Source organism: Gallinula chloropus (assembly GCF_964237585.1).
Source record: "Gallinula chloropus genome assembly, chromosome: 10".
Taxonomy (NCBI): Eukaryota; Metazoa; Chordata; class Aves; order Gruiformes; family Rallidae; genus Gallinula; species Gallinula chloropus.
This window is the reverse complement of record NC_140095.1, coordinates 3,929,245-3,952,144: the sequence shown is the minus strand read 5'-3', so window position 1 is coordinate 3,952,144 and position 22,900 is coordinate 3,929,245. Positions and strand designations below refer to the sequence as shown.

The 22,900-nt window shown below is 43.9% G+C and overlaps 2 protein-coding genes across 2 annotated transcripts; one reads left to right on the top strand and one right to left on the bottom strand.

The window, feature by feature from the left end:
• Window positions 1–385: 385 nt before the first annotated feature.
• HMMR (hyaluronan mediated motility receptor) lies at window positions 386–18,215 on the bottom strand (the record flags this gene model as incomplete). Its single annotated transcript, XM_084268703.1, has 20 exons — window positions 386–619; window positions 1,340–1,446; window positions 5,115–5,277; window positions 5,791–5,967; window positions 6,188–6,287; window positions 6,395–6,547; window positions 8,057–8,215; window positions 8,911–9,027; window positions 9,588–9,802; window positions 10,114–10,262; window positions 11,002–11,180; window positions 12,130–12,204; window positions 13,367–13,467; window positions 13,989–14,075; window positions 14,386–14,574; window positions 15,294–15,374; window positions 16,157–16,230; window positions 16,836–16,913; window positions 17,295–18,065; window positions 18,149–18,215. The coding sequence occupies 20 exons, from the start codon at window positions 18,213–18,215 to the stop codon at window positions 386–388; spliced, it is 3,276 nt and encodes a 1,091-aa protein (XP_084124829.1).
• Window positions 18,214–22,530, top strand: NUDCD2 (NudC domain containing 2; the record flags this gene model as incomplete). Its single annotated transcript, XM_084268558.1, has 4 exons — window positions 18,214–18,402; window positions 19,123–19,171; window positions 20,044–20,195; window positions 20,686–22,530. 4 exons carry the CDS (start codon window positions 18,214–18,216, stop codon window positions 20,767–20,769), a joined length of 474 nt encoding a protein of 157 aa, XP_084124684.1. The 3' UTR covers window positions 20,770–22,530.
• Between the last annotated feature and the right edge of the window lie 370 nt (window positions 22,531–22,900).

Genomic DNA, 22,900 nt, shown 5'->3' with positions numbered 1-22,900 from the left:
CGAACGGCAGCCGCAGGGGGCGCTGTCCGGTAAAGCGCGTGACGCGCCTCACGGCGCCAGTTCCCGCCTGGGCGCAGCTGCCGCCGCAGCGCGCGGTGCCGGGACCGCGGGGCTGAGCCTGGCGCCTGCAGCCCCCCCCCCGCCACTGCGCCCCGGGGGCCCTGCCCGCCTCCGCCCCGGGAAGGGGCAGCGAAGCCCCTCTGGAAACGCGCCCTCGCCCCCCGTGTGCCGGGGGCTGACCCTTGGGCACGGCGGAGGCCGGAGTGATAGTCGACCAGCGGCGGCTCAGGGGCCCAGGCAGCGGGCAGGGCCCGTGCGGAGTGTGAACGCAGCAGGAGGGACGGAGGGGGGTAGGACGGAGGCTGGAGAGCGAAACTGCTGCAGCTCAGTTTAACCACTTCTTCCGCCCACAGCGCCTGGCCCAGAGCGGGAGCGGGGATAATGAGCGACCAGGACTGCTACAGGCACAGTCACCGCCTTGCAAACACTGCTGCCTTGGAGCGGGCAGAGGAGAACAGCAGCCGGTGGTGCAGGAATGGACACCATTAGATAGACATTTGCAAATCTTCTGACACTGGACGTACAGAGTCTGGTCTGTCCTGAGATCAGGCAAATCACACTGACAGGGCAAAACCAGAACTGTATATAAACAGCTTCAGCCACCTCTGCCCTCTCAGAAGGCAGATACCAGCACAGCAGGGTAAGGGATGTGCAGTTCCCTTCCTCTGTTAGAATTTGTTAGAAATATCAGTACTTACTCACTTGAACTTAAGACAAAAGCCTACCAGTGGACTGAACTGGCTGGAGGCAGGAGGAACCATGCCAAGCACAGCCCAGGAGACCCCTTTCCCCAGCCCCAGAGCAAAGGGGCTCAGGCTGCAGCTCAACCACAACACTGAAGCATTAAGAGAAGTTTTGCTACCCAGGCTTAGAGCAGGAGAAATGGAATAAGTATTAGCACTGGAGGCTCAAGCAAGAGTCATCATTTGGCCCGTAAGATTGCTTCACTTTTTGCCAAGAGGGCAACAGCTACAAAACCTAAATCATTTGACATCCTTGTCACAGTCTATTTTCCTTGAAATATTTACATTCATTTCAGTAGCATCCCAGCTTAGCTTGTCTGTTTCTTTATTTTGTGAAACACCAGTTCCACGCAATAAAATTCAGTTATAGTCCATAGCACAGTCATTTAAGCTTAATGCACCTCCAAATGCACCATTAGATCAGTATTTCAGTCTAATTTGCAGCACCTAAAGCTTAATTAATCCCTCCCCCCTCCTGTTCCTTTTTCCCTAGGTTCTGTAGCAGCAATTTATTAATGCAAATACCCAGACCTTACCTGCTCCATGTCCACCAGCATTTCAGGCATTGCCTCAAGCTCCAGGAGGAACCCCCAGCCTAGAGAGTTAGCACAGCCCAAGTGCAGGCTGCTCCCTTTGTCTGCTCCTGCCTGCAGAGAGCACATGGACTGGCAGCAGCAGTAGCTCAGTTGACCTTTGCAACGCTAATCCAAGCCCCGTACCACGTGTGGCTCTGAACCCTGGTCAGCTTTCAGTTTATTCCCAGCTGCACCATTCAGGCAGCTCAGTATGAACTTCAATTTTTACATCACAACAGCCAGCATGAGCCAGTGCAGCCATTGTGTGTGAGAGCCCTGGCACTGAGCCTTCTGCAGTTCTCCTTTTGTAAGGAGCAGGAGGAGGGCTCTAATTAGGTCAGCCAGGTTGAGGATTCTGGCAGCTTTTCATGTCACAACCCAGACCTTCCCACAACAGTGAGGTAGACTGAGCACACAAATAGTTTCTTGTTAAATGATGTATTTGTTCAACAAAAACAAAACATGCCCCAACATACAAGTAATTGATCCCTGCAGTGAGTACTCAAGTCAGTTGGGCTACTGGTATCAAGGGTCCAGTTTTCAAGTGTATTTCATATGTGCACAGAGCTGGCAAAACCCACTTCGACTACAACTGGCACCAAGTACTCCGTTTTCCCTTGACTTTTACTCTTCTTTCTCCAGCCTGCCCTACTCCATCTCTAATTTTCAGCAAAAAGCCAAAAGCAGGCATTGTGGTAAGATATCATCATTATTTGCAGGATTATTTCCCTATTCTTCCTGTCAATCCAAACATGCTCCCAATAGTGTAAAACTGATTCCAAGTGACACTGACATTCTACCTTACCTGTCAGTTTTAAGAGAGTGGTGTATGAGAACAGCATGTAGCCATCATAAAAACACAGTGCTGGGCTGTCTGCAGTATTTTGCTCCAAAGCAAAAGCTTTCAGCCTTTGACAAGCTCTCTCACACAATGCAGGGCACAAACACCGACATCAAGGTTCACTTAAACACGTGCCCTCCTTTCCATGTTTGAGGAGCCTTCTGTTACCATTCACTTGCCCCAGTCCCACCTGAAAGGGGCTCATGTACGTTTTAGAGAGCACAATAGAAGGACTCCTTCCCATTTTTGTCCTTCAGAGTAGGGATTTTGCCTTTAAAATCCCCAGGAGACCAGCACAGAAGTGTGCAGGGTTCAGCAGCCCTACAGGAAAGGTGAATGCCATGTCATGAGAAGACCTTAGAGGTGCCAGCTGTGTTGTCAGTGGCCTTCCATTTCCAGCTGTTCACACATTTCCCCTCTACACCCCCTTGCTCCTTCCCCAGATGCTCAGTAGCTGGAGTTTGGTTTAACCAACCACTCGTTCTGCATCCACTGAGTACTGACACAGAGGCTGTGTAACACCAGTTCTGGGAACACTGTGCTCTCAGCAGCTGAGTCCAGCTATCCACACATCGCCTCTACAATTGTATTTTCTTTTACACCATTTACATCATTCAGACACTAAACTTTTCCAGTTTTCTCCACAAGGAAAGAGAACATCAGTGTTAAATTCTTTCAGCAATTTCCTTGCCAAAATACACCTCTCATTGAGGACTATTTCTCACATCCAACAGCCAGAGTTAATCCTCATTCTCCATCTTCAGCAGTTGAAGTAACCCAGCAAATGCAGCCATGACCAGCAGACAAGACCTAGCAATTTCTTTCCTTGAGCTTAGAAACACATCTCTCATTTCCTAGACCTTCTCAACTCCCCCTCACTTGCACTGCTGACCTATATTCACCACACTAAGCTTTGTGCACTGTGTCCCCACAGCACACCTCAGCAGGGCAGGTACAGGAACCACACCACAGGCACTCATTGCACATCCTGCAGTGAGGTTACTCACACAAAGCAAGAGGAGGAAGGAAGTGCAGAGTGAATGTGTGGTACCCCTCAGCTGCACAGTGTCAGGACCATTAGAGTACCTCACCTTAGAGGTGAGTGACATGGGGCTGTGCTGTGAGCATGTCATACTAGAACAAAGAGCAGGACAGTTACACTACACCATCTCATTTTGGTTTTTATCTTTGGTTTGTGAAGAAAATAAGACAAATTATTTAAGTTAAAAAAATTTTTATTGTGCTAAAGCATTCATTTCAGATGCAGTTGAAACAGATTCTTGGCACAATTCAAAGCTGTACAGTGGGTATCCATCCTCCCACCCACTTAAGACCAATTCTGGTGCTACTCCCTTTCCCATAGCATTGACCAGCTACAACAGCCCCTACCAAGATATGCCAGTTTACAAGCCCAGCAAGCACAGCATTCATGGTGGACTAATCCTAGCCCCAGTATGCAACATTTTGGTAACTGCAAGCCATTTGAGTGTGACCTGAACACCCTCTTCTGAAGATCAACAGCTGCATGACATAGCCCCAGGATTTAAATTCCCATGGCCTGAATACAGGTCCCTCTAAGAACATGAAATCTACCTGTGCAGTCCAGTTGTCTACATTGATTCTGTATTACATAGGCCAGAGAAGAAAAGGTCTGTCAGCAGCATTTCTGCCCTAAGTACTGAAACAGCCATGAACAGCTACAGTAATTTCACATTGTATCATGAGAAAAAAACCCAACACAAAATGCCACATCTTCCATGAAACCAGATTTCCTCATCCTTACTCTCCAGGGCTTATTTCACCTTTATTTCAACTTGAGCTACTCTGCTGAAAACAACCCAACCCCAACAGCTTCAGCATGCACAAGGGAAACTACACAGTTTTTGGAGTTCCAGAGTGTAACCATGTTCCCAGGAGTGGGAGGCAGAGTCACCTATGGCTTCTCAGGAGGAGTATGGCCAAGCATAGTTTTTCTAAAAATAAATAGGTTCAGAGCATTTCTCTAGTACTCCAGGTTCAGATTATACACAGCATCCAGGCTCACCTGCAATAAGCAGTCTGTTGATGTCTTGTGCAGAACATGAATTGATTGTTGACTTAATATCAGAAAGATTAAGCTTTGTTTGTGTTACCTGCAATGAAAAAACATTACTAAGCCTGGGTTTTTCACTATTCCTCCCACCACATTGAATACTTATTAGTCTGCTGTGGAGCAGGCCAGGGGAAAGGAAGGCACTAGGCTCTCTATGGCAGGCAAGCCAGAAATTCTCACCCTGGAATATACAGTAACATGAGGATCTCATTGAGATCTGTACCCTCCTGCACTCTCCTACCCCTCTTCCCTTCATGCACCCTATGCTCTTGCTATTTTTTGCTCCACTCATGCAAGCCTTTTGCATCTCACCTTTACAGCTACAGCAGCCTAAGGTGCTGCCAGGCAGCAGCTCAAGAACCAGGGCTCACACCTCTGGCTGAGCCCCTCTTGCCCCTCCCAGCCCTGCAGCAGGCACTGCCTATTACCTCACTAGCTCTAAGGACCAAGCTGTACCACACAAGGGAAACTGCAGGTGATACACAGCAGCAAAACCAAGTTCATACCTTGCAAGATCATGCTAACCAGCTGATTCTCTGTAACCCACACCTTACTCTTCCCTCCCTCCCAAACATCTTCTGTTGTCTGAGCCAACACAGCACTGGCTAAGGTCAGGTCATGATAAACTGGCCTGGCAAGTGCAATAGCCAACTGAACACTTCAGCCTTCCAACAGCTGCTGTGGGACACACAGGAGATGCCATTCCCCTTCCTCCCATAAGTGCAGCACACCAGGCCAGAGCATCACACCTTCCTTAAGCTTAAGAGGTACAAGGAGGTGGTTGCATCAATACCCAAGTTTACCTTCTCTAAGAGGAGTTCTGGGAGGAATGTTTTCCTTGCTGTCATGCTGGAAGGCTTTGGAGGGATCAAAGCGCCGAACGCCCTGAATGCCATCTAGCTGGTCCTGCAGATCCCTGTTGGCTTGCTTCTCTCTGGCTAACAGTGCACGCAGCTTTGAGACATCCTAAGGCAAACAGAACATTTGGGAGTTAGATTGAGAACAGGAAAGAGCCAGCTTCATCATTGGCTGGAGCAGCCCCTTTGAGTAACACTGAGCACAGCCATGCAGGCACAGAGGGTGGTGGTAACGAACTGAGAGCAAACACAGTGGTGTAGAGAAACCAGCCCCACTGTAGGGTCACTGCACAACATCACTGAGCAGGGAGCCAGCCTGAAACATTCAGGTGCTTCTTGCAGCAGGTAGAGGTTCTACAATTAGTAAAACTGAAAGCAGCAAGAAAAAGCAACCAAGCTAAAAGCAGGGGTAGTCACATGCACTGGGGATCCCTCTCTACATGGTGTATTTAGTCAAAACTAAAACAAATTATCCTGATGCTTCTGGAAGCCAGTGGTTTGTTCTAATCCAGTTCCTGCAGGGAATTTAAGAACCCTGGAGAGCTAGTCATTTCCACAATTAGTCTATAAATCTTTAGAGCAAACAAAGGAATCCAGTAACTGAGTAAGACTTTAAACAAACCTGCTTCAGGTTGGTGTTCTCTTCCTTCAGCTTCATCACATGCTTGATTTTTTGCTTCTGGTTTTGGTGCCCAAGTAGTTTAGCATATGCATCACTTAGCTTATTCAGTTCTTCTTGGGCTGCACCATTCTCATTTAAGAGAGCATTCCTCTCAGCTTCAAATGCATCTAGTTGTTGCTGAAATGCAATTGATTCTTTTAATATTTTCTAGAAGTAAACACAGCTTTTACTGAACAAAAATGCTACAAAGACAGGTTTGTGAAAGAGAATAGATGGCTCAAGGGAGAGTAACTTCAGAAACAGTTACAGGATAATTAATTTTAAATGGGAAGTAGCACAGAACATAAGACTAATTCAGTTGACTCAACATATACTAATGAACTAGTTCATAACACACCTGAAAAGGCTTGGTTTTTTTATGTAAATCTTCATATAGGTTTTTCCAGGTCCTGATCTCTTCTTTTAGAGTAGAAGTCACATCATCATCTGTGGATTTCCTAGAAAGCAACAAGTAGAGTTTCATTATGTTATTGTTAGCTCTCAGCACTTCTTCATACTAAACCCTATGTGCTCTAATACATGGGTTTAGTTTAAGAAAAGTCACCTGGATCTTTCCACTTCAAGTTTTCTTTTCAGATCTTCAATTTGCGCTTCCAGTTTTTCCTGAGGTTTAGTGATTTGTGCAAGGCAAGGCTCTTTTGTCCTCTCTGTTTCTGCTTCTTTTAGGGCAAGCTTTGTCTGGACTTCTAAAAGCATCCTGAGGAAAAAAACATCCACCTTTAATGAACCCTTACATTTGGGGTTCTTTTACCTTTACAAACAACACACGACTATGATTTCAGTTCTAGTAACAGCTTTTGAATGTTTGCATAAACAGTGTAGAAGAGAACACCACATCAAGCCATCAAGACCAATAGACACTGTATTTGTAACTTCTCCTACAGGGAAGCAAGCAGTGCTTCTGAAGCAAGGAAAGATACTGTGCTTTTTTATAGTTGTTTAACACCAGCAGCTTGTAGTGGAACACACAGTGGTAGCTAAACTTTACATGCAGATGCTTGCTTAAGCAAGAACTAGTCAAGACCATTTATTCAGTGGGGACATATCAAGGGTTCAAAAATTCTACACCTAAAGCATTACTTTCCCTCTCAAACTCCAGCTGCATATATCACCTAACTGAACACTTAGAGTCCTTCCCTCTACACACTACCAGCAGGAGGAAATAGCTTTCATCTGGTTTGCTTTTATCATCTCTAATGGGAGCTAGAGGCAGTGTTAAGCCACTGGGGAGGAAAGCAAGGGCAATATCTTAAGCAGCACATGTTTTAAAACAAGCTGGGCTAAGCTGTACTTGTCCTTTAGACAATGTTAATATACCAGCATTACAAAACTCTACAGAGGCATTATGTCAGAGTTCGGAAGATCAGAAATGCACAACCCAGTTTGGCCAAAACAGCATTTCCACACAGATGACCAAGTGCTTTATCCACCTGAAAGAAGACCAGAGCCTAGTTGTTGACTAAAATCCAGCTGCAGCTTCAGAAGCTGCTAGGAGCTACGTTAAAAGGAGCAGGGAAGGAAATCTTCCAGGCCATATGCACTATGTTCTATAATAAACTGATGTACAGGCAAGTTACCAGAGTTGCCTCATACAGGAGGCTGTAGACTGGGACCTTTTAAGACCAGAGTCCCCACTTCAAAGAGCTCGTTCTCATTCCCTGCACAGCAAGCTGGAAGGAGAATACACCACTGAACTGCTGTTAAGCAGCAGAGAAACACAGCCTCTGCTAGTGGCCTGAGATAGCTTCTTGGGTGTTTGCATTTCAGATGTGCTGTGAGGCTTCCTACTAAGCAGAGAGAACACCCTTGTGCACCTACCTCACTGCAGTGTGGTAACCGATGTATCATTAACTGGTATCTGCTGGTGAGAATGTGGCAGAGGGTAAACTCTGCCTTAAGTATCAATCTGCCCTTATTTGCATAACAGATGTTTCTGACAGTTTGCCAACAAGTTTTAGTTAAATATTTTCCTTTTCCTATATATTCCACATGAAGGAAAAAGTCAAATCAACTGAAGACACCCATTTTCTAATGAATAATAAACTTAATTAGTCTATCAGTATTTTCACCATTCTACACTAGGCAAAAGAAACAAGCTTACACCAACCAGCACCATGATCTTACAAATAAAACTGCTAAGTTCAGTGAAGAAAGCAAGCCTTAGCTGACACTCTTTAGCTGAAGGAAAGGGTCATCTATCTAGTACCTTGCACATTCTTCCTTGGCTTTATTTTTACTGTATTCTGCCTCCTGAAGCAGCTGTAGATTATCTTGGCCTATTTTTTTTAGGTTGGCAACTTCTTCTTGCAGAGAGGTGTTCTCCAGTTTAAGACTGCATAATTCTTCAGTTACTGTCTTCTTGTAGCTGGTATTGCAAGGCACACAAGGAAAATCTTGTTACTTCATACAAAATGCAGATTAACATGTTCAGGCCTTACAAGAGCAATACAAGCTCAGGTTAACAAGTAAAAGATTGTATAATCTGGACATAGATTTCCATAGAGCCCTAAACAGTAATGACACAAAGGATGCAATACAGATATTTTCACATGTTGGCAGATACTTTAAACACCAAGAGATCTATAACATCTGAAGCTTGCATTGGCAAATACCCCACACTTGATCCTTCAGGGGTGCCTTTTTAAATACTTGCACAACCTGCATATTGGAGATTAAAGATCTGCAAGAACAGAAGAAAATCTCAGTTCAGGACAAGCTTTGAATCTCAAACAGAAGTGTTTTTTCAAGACATTGAGCACAAAGAGAACATCACCAGTTCCGACTCCTTGAGATTCAACAGCACTTGAGTGTTACAACTGGATATACTTTGGAAGAAGAAACATTGTTTCCTGAACAAGATAGCAAGTATGAGTACTAGTCCAGTGTAATGACAATCAGATAAACCAATTTTTTAAAAGCATCAAATAATTCATCACAACATCCTCTTCTCTAATGCTTCCCAACCTTCACTGACAATTCATATAGAGTGTTAAGCACCAAGGCACAGAATCAATAGCATCACTGGTAATCCCAGCCCAGATCTCCAAGAAACTGAAATACCTTTCAAACTCAGCAACAGTCTTCCCAAGTTTACACAAGGTGTTGCTGTGCTCCTCCTGCATCTGCAGAGCAGTGTTGCTGTGCACTTCATTGATACGCTCCAGCTCAGCATTCTTCCTGAAATGCAAGTCCAGCATGTCACACTGGGGTTCAGTATGCCTTGACATGTTACCAGACACTTAGCAGTTCCAGAAGGTGTGCAGTGGCAGCAATAGGTTACTTCTGACCAACCAAGAACTTGAAGTATTAAATCTGTTATGAAGACTGTGCCTTCAGCAAGCAATTCCTCCTCCCTTATTTTCCAAGATAGCTACAGAACTGATTTACTATTAGGTGTTCAACTTTCCATACATGGAAGGAGCAAAGAACCTGCTTAAATCATTTTTCCTATCCATTCCCCTCTCCAGGTCAGAAACATCTAACACATGCCTGCAGCAACAACCATATTATTGCAGTACTGGCACTTCAAGCAAGTCCCAGCAAACTGATGAAACAGTTTTAAATGAAGATAAACTGATTCAAGTCACTCAGCTAGATTAGGGCTAATCACTATCAAACAGGGAGAAAGACAGATACCTAAACAAACCTAAATTTAAAGCCTGATTTAGTTTTGTTTACACTGATTTAACATTTTTTCCTTTCATAGCTTTAGAATCATAGAAGTTGATTTCACAAACCCTTTTAACTTTGCTTCCATCTGTGTGAGTTCAAGAGCTTGAGATTTGACTTCTTGTTCTAACCGCTTCACCAACTTCTCAGCTTTCCTCTCCTTAGCATGTAATTTGTTCAGCTCCTTCATAGTGCCACTCAGCTCTTCCTCAAGAAGACATCTCTCTCTTGTTATCTCATCTTGAAGCTCTTGTAACGTCTGGTGCACTGATGCAGATGAGTCCTGCATGCCAGAATATCAGATTTTAAAACTACCAGTACTTTTAGACCAATTAAACTACTAGTTTGCAGAGTTTAAACTTTAAAGTAAGAACAAGGTCAAGTCTACAGGAAGAACCAAACCACCAATACCAGCTTTGATTCTTAGAGCTACTGGGCCACACACAATTTCTGCTGGCCAGCAGCCACCTGTACATTCCAGAGATCAGACCATTAATACAGTGATCTCCTGTGTGACCAAAATCAGAACCTTTAGTGCCAGTCACCAGGATGAGAGTCTATTTTCACACTAGCTTATAATCAGACTGTGATTACCTTCTCTTGCTGCAGCTGAGAGACCACCTCCTCATATTTCTGAAGCAGGTTTTGGTATTCTTCTTCTTGTAAACCAAGTTTTTCTTTCAGTTCTTCTATTTCAGCATTCAGACCCAGGAATTTTTCTCTGCTCTCAGACAACACTTTATCTGCATAGAATAATTACCAATATCACAAATTCCCTTCTCTGCCTTCAGAGAACTACAACATCTGGTCTTCATAGTACTTCCATTCTAGCTTTACAGTCAGAAGATTAGAGAAGGGAAAAAACCTCAACTGGAAGCCCAAAAACCTTGCATCCTTAACATATCTAGAAACTCTAAATTGGCTCAGAGCACACTGAGCCAAGAATTTTGGCAGTGGGAATCTTTAGATGAAGCAATTAACCTTCATCAGCACAGCACTATGGCTAGGGAAAAACACCTTAAAGAAGCTCATTTCCCCAAGGTTCCTTCCACATACAAACCAAGCAGTACACAGACAACGAGTACCATGCTCAGCCTGCAGACTTGCTGGTTTTGGTTGAAAGAGGGGACAGAGGGGAAAACCTCCAGGAACCCCTCACAGTACCTCAGTGAGCTTGGGCACAAGCTATTCACAGACAACATCATACTGCTTCTCAACAACAAGCGAGGAACAAGTACTTTCTGATCAGCTTTCAGATTAAAGCCATTCCTACCATACAAGTTATTTTTGCTTCTGCATTATCTACCTTAGTTCCCATATCCTTAGAAACACCCCCAGCTACCTTCAGCTGGAGCTCAGGGACATAATTTCACTTGGAACACACCACTCAAATCTGTCATTGTAGAACAAACCTATCTCAGATGCTTTAAGACATGTCAGTGATCCCACCCAGGTGCAGAGCATGCAGGCACTAACAATCACCTTTTTCTTGTTCAAGCATTTGACATCTTTCATCAAGCTCTTTGATCTCTTTAAGTGACTCTTCCTCTTTTGTTTTGAGGGTGTCTTTCAGGATCCCAATATCTTGGTCTTTCTTCATCAGTGTCTCCTCCATCTGGGCAATGTCTAGTTTATATTTCTCAACTGTTTCTGCAACACTGCTGTAAGAAAATTCAGGTATTTGTTACCAATTTGTTTTGTTTGTAAGTACGTATTTCAACACAAAGGAAGAATGCTTAGTTTCCAACAGGAAAACTGCTTTCACCTACTGTGCCAGACAAGTTGGTGCCTATAAACACAGGTTAATTAAAACCAAAAGCAATTTATTTAAACACTGATGTTTTGTTTTAAAATAAATGTATAAATCACCAAGATATAAAAGTTTAAGACACTTAATCACTGTAATCAATTTACAGATGACAGCTACATCTAGCTTTCTTTACCAAGCTGAGCTTTAACAGAAAGGCATAAACATTAATAAACCAGATTTTAGAAGAATAAGCAGAATCTTTAGATAGTCAGTGAGGAATCTCTTAATGAGTAAACTGACAGGTAGGCAGAGTGAACTGGCTTATTTAAATACTTGGTAATTTCACCATGTTCTGAGCTAGGGACACATTACTAGGAAGACTGGCTAATTTCAATCACTTATCAAGTGCTAGATTTGTAATTCTTACAATCAGACTGATGCTCCATCATAAAAAGTATCTTAAATATAAATCAGAGCACTTAAATGCAAGTACAAAGTTCACTGGAAGCCAAAAATCAAGGGGATTTTTTTCCCCTACTGTGTTGTGTTCCTATCTGAGAGGAAAAAGAACAGCTTGATTTACAAATAGCTAAGGCTAAAAACATGTTATCAGAACCCTGATACAAAACTCTTCATAGTATTGCTTAGCCCAGAAAAGCAGAGACATTAAAAAAGACAATTAAAAATTGTCTTACTACTTCTTTTCCACTGTATCAAAAAATGCCAGATTTTTTCTCCCCCCTAAGTTATTACTGTTGAACAGAATTGTCACCAAGGTTCTACGTAACCAGTCTCAAACAAAACTTACTTCTGCTGCCTTTTAACTTATCCAGTCCCATTCAAGGACACTTTGTTGTTACCTGAGCTCTGTGATATATTCCAGGAGTTTTTCCATGTCAGACTTTTCCTCAACTTTCTCTCTCTCAGTAGCAGACCTAAAACAGGAATTTTTCATGATAGATGTGGTTGAACAATTCAAAGCTGCTTGTAAGCTATCTGTTTACAGATAAGCAAGTAGAAAGAAATCACTGCATCACAACTTGTTAATCATACATACTTTTCATAACTCAGTTCAGCTAACAAACTGATAGTGGCTAAGAGGTGGTTTACCTGCTTTTGATACTTGTTACATACAGTCTTCTCATCTGTGGCAAAGATGCCAAGCCATATTCTGCCACAAGCAAGTACACTGGAACAGCTGCACTAGCTAGGCAAAGCATCATTGCCTCCCTTTGTGAATCACACTACATGTGTTACTAGCTTTGTGCATTTTAACTCTAATCCAAGTACAACTCTGCTCATACTTGAGTACCTGGCCATTAAGTAAATACAGAGAGCATAAGGATGCTGCAGCATGATTGGACATAAAATATACCTTCTAAGCTCATCCTTCTTTCATCACCATACTCAGAAATAGCCTGTATGTTAGCACTTTGCTGCTGTACAGCAAGTGTCATTAGCTGGGCAGAAGAGACCATGTTCATTTGGAACTCCTCTGCCCAGCCAAGACACTTTGCAGCTGTCTGTCTTTACAGCATAAAGCCATTTTCAAAGCACCACAACTGCTCTTCAATAGGCTTTTGGGGTAAACACACGTGTTCATTGAACCTGCATCATATGCCTGGCTACTAAATGAGGATCTAGACTCCCTGTCAAATGCTTTTTCATTCTTGCTTATTCTTAACTTTCTAGTTTAAATGGGTAGACATAGAAGTACCCAATTTATACACACATCTTGGTCTAGGATGAACAGTGACTGTTGTCTCAAGACACATCTTCCCTTCCCACCCCCAAGAAAACTCTATCCATACCACACTGGAAGACAAAGGGTTGAGTTGGTATGATTTCTCTTTTGGAAAAACATTACATACAGTAGAGAAACAATATTGTGTATGTCTGTTGTATAACAGTACATCAGTTGCTAAAACTTAATTCCATCAAATTTATTCCAAGTCACAAATATTAATAATTTCTGTGCCTTCTCTGTAGGGAAACAGTTCAGATTCCCTGAACTACATGCTTCCTACAAATGTAAGCACATAAGCACAGCTAGACAATAAAGTGTCATCTAAGTCAATTGCCTTCCTTACTACTTACAGTTTTTCCTCTAACTGTGCTACTTTTCCTTTAGAATGCTCTAGATTTCTTTGGACTTCCTGCAGCTTCATTTCCATGGTTTCCTGCTTTGCAAGTGCATTCTTAAAAAAAGAGAGACAGAAAAAAGGCAAACATTACCACTACATTTATTAAGAAAAAAAATTGCCTAAGAGACAGGGGGTAAAAGGAAATTAATTCCTAATTGTAATTTCATGATAACATTTGCTATTAAGCTGAACGTGATTTAGAGTATCCCACTGTAGATACATTAACTACTTGTTAAAATAACCACCACCCAAGAGATGCAAACGTGCACAACAGCTTCAAACTATACTTCAAAATGCTGATATTCAAAGAAATTAGTATTCTGGCCAGCAAATTAATAGTGGTATTGAGTAACAGAGCTATTTCTAGCTCTGATAACTCAGATTTACTCTGCACATCAACAACAAAATCAAGAGCAGTCTTGATTTGATTTTTCTTTCTTTATTTTCACTCTACATATAGTAGAAGCTTCCTTGGTGAGGACAGAAGCAAACCATGATCTACAGTTCTGTTGTAAGCCCTTCATTGTTTCTGAACAGCTCAGAATTCCCGTCCTGTACAGTGCAAGGGATCCTACCTTTTCCTTTGTGTCCCTCTGGTTTCTGAGCTTCATTAGCTCCATGCATAGGCTGCTCATTTTCTTCTGCATGCCATCTTCAGACAGCTTATTAGAGAAGAACATAAAACCACTAAGCTTAATTCCTTCATATTAACTCCTCTTCACAAAACCTTTCCAGTGTCCCGCTGCCACCCACAGGACAGACCTCTTCCCAGGCTTGAGACAGAGGTCCGCAGGTCCCACTTGGTCTATAGACAGAAGCACACAGGATCCCAAACCAGACACGCTCTATGCCCATGCCAACAAAGGGGTATGGGGAAGGCAGACAGATGCTGATCAGCAACTCAACTTTCCTGTTGCCCAGAGAGCTTAATGTCACAAACACAAAGACAATACACTATTTTTGTCTGAATACCTTTGACTTTAGTAGCTCATTGGTTCTTGTTAGGTCCAGAAGCTGTTTTTTCAGGCATGCAACATTTGCCAAAAGAGATGTTTTCTCCTGAACTGCAGCACTCAGCTTGGCTTCAATCTTAACACAATCCTCATCCAGAGCCTGAAGCTTCTTATCCTGCTCTGCACGCTCCCTCACTAAGGCACGAATCTGCAGCAAGAGAGGTATTTTCTGTATTTCCTCCTATTATTCCTCTTAAGTAACATCATTAGTTAATACCTGCAGTTCCATCAGAATATGTAAACTATTGATTCTGAACACATATCTTCAACTCTGTCACTCACAGCAAAGAGATAACAGCATCACTACAATTCTCTGTTATTACACATCACCAGTTTGCAGTCTGAGCTTCTTGTCTGACTTATTTTATGCTACTGAACCAATACAACATGATAAAGCTAGAACAGTCTTAGCTTCAACTTGCAACAGAGACCAACTCTCTTCTTTTCCTGTGGAACAGAAGTACAGAGTGTTATGTTTGAGATGTACGAGGAATAAACTAGTACTTGGAAGTGTACTGACAAGGCAAAGCTAGCTGCCTCAACTGTAAAACCACATCAATGCAGCTAAAATCTCAGCCAACTGCTTTTAAACAGAAGCTTCATGTGGTAGAGAACCTAGGACTTGGTTACCCATTTAAAAAAGAGACTGGCTCCATAGCTGTTCACAGTCAGTAGAAATTCCATTCTATTAAGAAAAACAATATTTTCTACATACCCTACCAAGTGCTGAGCCACTGCTCTGCACAGAGCAGTTCTGCATAACAGCACATCTGAGTAGTTTGCAAAGAAGATACTTTCTGTGAGCTTATATTTTTTCTTAGGGTGAGAAACATGCAACAGGACTTCAATCACATAATGTATTCATACCTCCTTCTCAAGTGTCTTCTGCTTCCTTTTCTCTTTCATAAGGATAAGATCTTTTTTAGGCTTCTGAGTCCTATTAGCTGCCTTTTGAAAACAGACAGAATAGAAATATTTAACCTGGTCTCCAGCTGCATACTGGCTTAACACCACAGTTAAATATGAGTGGATTCATATAGACAATAGACACACACACAGAACAAAAAGGAAACATCTTTCCCACACACACAGAGGACAAGTATTATGCTATGATGGGTTTTGTCACTGTCCTTTCTCATAAGCATTCCTCTGAAAGGACAGCTCATAACCATTGTGACAGGAACAAGATTAAGTTTGAGACATTAGTAGGACCTAAGCTCCATAAAACACACTTCAATCTCTTCACCACAGGCTTGTTTGCAGAATACTTCCTACATCACAAGTAGCAGTAAACTCAATTAATAAGTCAGGGTTCTAACTTCTCAACTTAACTTACACACCTTCAAATCCATATCCCCACACACTGTGCTGAGAACCTGCGTATACCATTCCACCCTCTCTTTCTTTCTTCCACCACTAGGTTTCTGCTCTGCCCTGTCCACTGTTTGATCTTCTCAAAAAGCTGCCAGACCATAATTACATGGTGAGCAAGAGGCACAATAATCCAACACTGTAATACGCCAGAGACAAGAAGCCACTCTAGTATCAAGTAATTATGACACGGATCCCAAAGATGCTGCAATTTCATTTCCCCTTTCCTAGTAACTAAGGAGTACAAACACAATAATGCATCTCACATTCACTCTGGTAAGCTAATAGTAATTATATGAGCAGGCCACATGATTTAACTAGTCACAGGAAGGTTTTATAGTGCTACAGATGAGTCTTACTGCTGATGCAAAAGTGAATCTCCTTTCAGTCACAGGGGTAGGCATAGCCTTCTCACTGTTTGGATTGGTCTCACCTGCAGAAAGACACAAAAAAAATCACCATGAAGGCAGAGAGCATGCATGCACACTATGAGGGAAACTTAACCAAGTAAGGTTAATTGTCTCTTCATACAAAGGAGAACACAACCTGATAATTAGACTAACTAACTCCATGCCAGCTGCTTTCTTACTGCAATCAGACAGTTAAACATTTGTGATCTGGGCACCTGACAGATTACAGAGAGACTACCCAATGACAGACAGCTTTCAGAATTCAGTTTCTCACAAATTCCTCCCCCACCATCCAGATAGATGCTGTCAGTTTTCAACTGAGAGATGTTCTACATGTGAAAACCCCATAGAAAACATTGTTAAAAGCAAGGTTAATTAAATAGTTAAGCTATTTATTTCATCTTCAGGATCCCTCTAATTAGTATAAGTCACAAAGTATTTCTAGAAGGCTCAGCTAGATGTGTTTTCACAGCTGCTATCCCCTTGAGCTGGAAGGCAGGCAGGGAGCCTCTGCAACTGAAAACAATTCCCAAACTAAACACAGCAGTAACAGCATATAAGCACTTCCAATTGCAGCACTCAAAGACACTTTACCATTGCATTCCATGCAACTCCTTGGACTACTTACTCTGCTTTCTAGCACGTTGAGATGTTTCAGAGGACCGAGAACTCTTCAGCCCGTCTGAAGATTTAACATCATGGGATCCTAGCAGAGAGGGACATACTAGAAGTGAGATTTATCAGAATAGCAGAGAACTATTATGGTAAACAATAGGTTCTCAAATTCAAGAAATTGAGGCTAATAACACACATTAAATACACTTTCATAAGAAGGAAAACCCAAAACCCAACCACAACTGGCGTCTCAGTTCTCCTCGCTCTTCCCACACACAGGAGGATGACACACAGCACACGTGCTGAGCACAAGGGCTGGCTCATTACGCTGCTGAGAGCTTTAGACACTGTGGTTTACATATACACCAATGCAAAGCACCCTGTTAGTGACCACAGTGGATTAACTCCCATGAGTAAAAGCCACAAGGGGTGAGAGGGTCTGACTGCGAACCTGCAGAGAAGACAGCCTAACGCTTGGGGGTTTTAACCCCTCCCAGCTCAGAACAGCCTACTCCAATGTCATGGAACGCCAGACGTTCCCTCCGAAGAATTGACTTGCTCTTTCTTATCGAAGCCAAGGGCAGCAGCAGACACAAACAAGCTCTCCGCACAGTCACCCTTAGAGCCAGGCGGCCTCCCGGCCCAGCAAACGCTTCTCTGCCGGCTTCAGCTCCCCGCAAGGCAGAGCGGCTGCGTGTAACAGGGGGACAGAGGCGTTCGGCTACCGGCTCCAGGCTGAAGCTCCCGCTCACAGGCGCTCTCAGAAGCGGCGCTGCGGCCGCGAGCAGCTCCGCACCGCCCCCGCGCTGCCCTACGCGGCAGCGGGGCGCCGCGCAGCCGCCGCTGGCCAGCGCTTCGCTCCGCACACGGGCACAGCCGCTGCCGCGCCCACCGGCCGAGCCCGGCCCGGCCTCCCCTCTCCTCTCTTCAGGAGGCTCCCGCACGGCCTCAGACACGGTTCCCGGCTGCTCCCCCCGCGGGGGAGGCGAGGCAGGGCTCCCTCCGGACAGACACCGCCACCAAAGGCCCCGGCTGCCCCCGCCGCCCGGGCCCGGCAGAGGCGCCCGGCGCGCACCTACCGGCACCAGCGGCCTCGTTGAAGCGCCGGAGCGGAGCCCGAGAGAACGACATGGCAGTGGTGCGAGCGCAGCCCTCTCAGCATTCAAAGCACCAACGGCCGCCACCACGCTCCCGGGGGAGCCAATCACCTGCTCCCATTCGGAGTACGCCCGACCAATCAGCGCTCATTTCGCGGAGCATGCGCACTGCCGTTCTAGTGATTCGCTCTGGAGCGGGAAGACCGTCAGGACTGTGTGGCGCGCATGCGTGAGGCGGCCCGGACGTGAGGCGGCCCGAGCGGCTGGGGCGCAGCTGCCTCCCAGCTGCCTCCCATGTCGGCTCCTTTCGAGGAGCGGAGCGGGGTGGTGCCCTGCGGGACGCCCTGGGGCCGCTGGTACCAGACCCTGGAAGAAGTGTTCATCGAGGTGCAGGTGCCGCCGGGCACACGGGCAAAGGACGTCAGCTGCAGCCTGGAGAGCCGGCACGTCGCGCTTTCCGTGCGGGGCCAGGAGGTGCTGCAGGTACCAGCCGGCCCGGCGGCGGGGCGCGGCCTGCGCCCGGCGGGGAAGCCGGGAGGTGCCGCGGTGGGAGGCTGGGAGTGACGCGAAGGGTCTCGGAGCGACCCCTGGTGTGTCCCGGGGGGTTGCGGTGTCTCCGCGCTGCGTGAGAGGGCTTGCTGCGTGCTGCTTTGGGGGCTGGTACACCCGGGGTGCCTCTAATTGCCAGCAGCTTGTCCAGCCGCACGGCCTTGCGTGAGCTGCCGGGGACAGTAACGCCAGCGAGGTCAGCCGGACGGGCGTTCTTCTCTCGTCGGGACTGGGCCGGTGTCGGAGCGCGCAGCTTCTCTCGCTGCCGAGCGCCGCGCAGAGCAGGCCCGGAGCTGTCCGCTGCCGCGCTGGCTGCGCACAGCCCGTCCCCCGTAGCGCACACACATCGCGCCCCAGCCGCGCGGTGCCCGTGGCAAGGCTGGCATCGCGCTCTGAGGCAAGCCAGCCTCTTATACGAGTTGGGATCCCGCAACAGCCGCAGGTATCTTCACCCTGTTAAACGCTACAGTACAATAAGCAAAACGTCGTGTGACGCGAAGTAGTTCTTTTGTTGTCCGGGTGGAAATCCGTACTCACAGGGCCGGATCGCCCCTTTTGTTTTCGCTAGGAAGTGGGAAGGTAGGCTGGGAGTAAAGCTGCACAGCTCAGCATGAACCGGGTCCTGTTCTGTAATAACGTTTGTGTCTTTTGCAGGGTAAACTCTTTGACTCGACAGTAACTGATGAAGGAACGTGGACCTTAGGTAATAACCTGCATCCAAAGTGATGTTATCAGGGCAAGAGTTTGCCCCCCTTTTTTTTAACAGGAAAGATTGCTTTCCTCCCTCACTGCAGCTTTGTGAACAGGACAATCGTTATTGCCAGACAAAGTACAAAACTGCAGATGTGGTACAAAAGCCTTAAAGATTATAGGGAGGGTTCTGCAAACCCTCATTAAAGCTAGACAATTATAGTACAGTTTTGTGTTCTGCATCTTTCCTAGTTGTTACTTTCCTTGTTTGCTTTTGGTTTTTTCTCCTTATGCATTGTATCTCTGGGATAGGTGATGTTAAATGCATTTCATTTTTGTGATGGCTGGCAAAGCAACAGTTCAGGAGAATCAAAAAGCAATCTAAAAATCTTAGTAAGGTACTTACATATAATGAGCAAAAAACCTTCTCTGATAATTACATCATAAATACTTTAACGTGTTCACACTATTTTTATTTTTGGCAGCCACCTATGTGGGCTGTACTTCTCAATCAGTGTTTTACTATGATGGATTTTGTGTTCTGTTCAATATTGATTGTAATTATTAATAATTTAGTAACTTAAACATTGTGAGGTGAGGCCCACTATTTTCCAGTATGTGAGCAATCTTTAAAATGCACTTTAAAGTGCTGTATTAATTGAAATGTTATTCCAACAGGCATGCCATCTGTATAGGCTGTCTTTGCTTTAGTCTTTCTGTTCCTTCTTAATGTTTGATTTATCAATATTCCAGTTGTCACTGGCACTAAGAATTCAAATTACTTCACAAAAACATCCCGTGCTTGTTACTGGGGAATACACCAAAACAAGACGGACTAGCACGCAGGCCTGAGTTGAAGGGTTGTGTCATGTGTTCATTCAACAGAAGACAGGAAGCTAATACGAATTGTTCTAATGAAGACAAATCGAGATGCTGGAAACTGCTGGACATCTCTGTTAGAAAATGAGTATGCTGCAGATCCTTGGGTACAGGACCAGATGCAAAGGAAACTTACGCTGGAGCGATTCCAGAGAGAGGCAAGTTATGGGGCTGCAATTACTCTGGGTATTTTATGTTGGCATGCAGGGGTTATGGCCATGACAGCTAAGCACAACTGTTCTGCTGGCCAGTGCCCTGGAAACATATGCTGTAGTTCAGTATATGGAACGTGCTTTCCAGAGATTATTCTGTCTGTGGTCTGTCTGAAGGTTTTGCCAAAATTAACATGCTTTTTGGGAGGGGTTTTGTTGCTTTAGGGTTTGTTGTGTAATAGAACTTTTCACTTAAGTAAGGCATTAATTGTCTAAGTAAGACGATTCTCGGTTTACTTGTTGATGTCTTTTTCCAAGAATTTCAATGCCATGAGAAGTGGATGACAAGTTGATTGTTATATGTGTCCTTGTTACAGTTGCAGAATATTAACAGAAAGGGTTCTGGGCTCTTTGTTGTTGTTCTATTGTTGATTGTTTGGGGAACTTTAAAAACATTTTTATTAGGAATAATCTATTAAATTTTTATCTGCATCAGAACCCTGGATTTGACTTCAGTGGGGCAGAAATTTCTGGAAATTACAGCAAAGGAGGACCAGACTTCTCCAGTCTCGAAAAGTAAACTGGTTTTACCTGTGCTAAGACGAATTATGCATTACACTTTGGGACTGGAATCATATAACTGCTGAAGACTTCAGTGATTTCTTCAAAGGATTGTTGTCAAGTAATTACCTCAGTGAAGAGAAAGATCACTCTTTCCAGTAGAATGAAGACAAAGTGCTACCAGATGATTAATAAGTTTCAGTACTGAGGAACAAACTATCAAGTTGTACACCAATAACTATAGCCTTTAAGCAGAACATTGGGTTTGGTGGTGTTTTGTTTTTTTGTAGAAACACCATAGTAAACTAATTAGTTGTAAATACACCACTTGTCTTTATGCAAGATTATTCACTGTTGTTGAATAGATGTTATAAGGAAGATATTAAGTATTTTCTCTTAACTTGCAACAGGATGGGTACTAGGATGGCTGCAGTTACACTTTCCCTCAGTAGCACCCCTCTGAGAACTCAGAAATGTCATTCTAAGTGATTTAAATTAACTACTCTTACCTTGCCTCAAGTAAGGCTTTGCAACACACTGCTGTCAGATATGGCACTAAGGATTATTACTTGCCACCAGGTAAGCAATACTAAAAATTTGAAAGATCAGGGGAAAGTCTGGATATAAGTATCTTTTAATGTAATGAAGCTTTTCCATAGCAAGATTTAAGATGTTGAAAGTAAGAGAATATAATGACTTGAAAGAATGGTAAGTCCTAACTAGGAAATGGATCTTGCATCTATTCCTTACCAACGTATAGCACAAGTTGTTGATAGTGTATCTAAGAAACTAGATTTCTATAGATAAATTGAACAGCCAGATTTTAATATATGTTTTGCATGTGGCAGTCACTTATCAGGAATTTTCTGCTCATTGTTAAGGATGCAGCTGAGAATCACTCCACCCACGGCATTAGACAGGATCAATGCTGTGTCAGACAGACTAACAGAAGGAGAAAGCACGATTGCCAAATCCTATTGTATTCTGGAACTCTGAAACTACTGCCTGTACTACAGTCTTAAGCAGAAGTCTCATGGGAGATGGATTTCCAGCAGCTGTCCATCATACTGCTGAGCCTCATTTCTAAAGTTACATGACTTCAGCTGGCATAGCAAACTTGTTCATGGCAAAAATAAAGCAATAGTTGAGTAAGAGTACTTTCACTCTGAATACAGCTAATGTTTTCTTGTACAAGCAAGCAAACATTCATACTCCTCAAGTAGTCAAGTGTCATCTTGACAAAATGTTTAGTCCATGCACTGTGCTTAGGTTTTAGAGAACTTGCCTTATCCTGGAAAGGAGCATGGTACCAAACACTGATTTGTGGCTATGAAGTTTTGTGTCCTTACTGTGATCCTAGTGTAGAAGGCAGATTGTACAGTTAAGAAATTAGTGAGACTTCTGCAAAAATAACTAACGATGGAGGGAAGACAGCAAATAGTTAACTTTGTATCAAAATGCTTAAGTACTATCCAATTAAATAGTACTTTTTTGTTAACAACAATTGTTTTTTACAGGATTTTTTTTAAGTCTTGCTGGTAGCAGTTGAGAATGGCATGTGAGAATTCAGTGCATGAACTTACATTCACTATATGCACTTTCACAGTTAAACTTTGTTCCCATATTTCCTGTGTTACGAAGTAGTGTGAGAGTCATCCTGCAGTTGAGTCAAAGGCTGATGCTGAGCACGAGGCCAGCTGTGAAATATGGGTCCAGGCATCAAAGGCTCTAAATTTGAAGAGGTTAGCTACTTGTGCTGTAAGCTACAGACCTCAAATTTTGGAAGAATATAAATAAAGAGATTGATGTTATGACTTTCCTTAATTAATATCTATTCAGATCTCAGTCTGTGCTTTAACAAATAGTGGTTTGTGTTCACTCTTGCAACAGTCTCACAGGGGTTCTATCCCTTATACCTGGCTTAGACAAATATTAACAGGTATGTGACAGATACATGAATTTGGCTATGACATGTAGTATGCAGAGCAACCCCCTTGATAGGCAATAATCCTGTATATTTATTCAGGGTGCTGCTCTGCTATGCAAATGAGTGGAGGACAGTACTGGACGTTTGTTGTGCATCTGGTTCAAGATGAGCTCAGTAGTGTCACAGCATTGCTCTCCATCAGAAGGATCACAGATGCCACCAG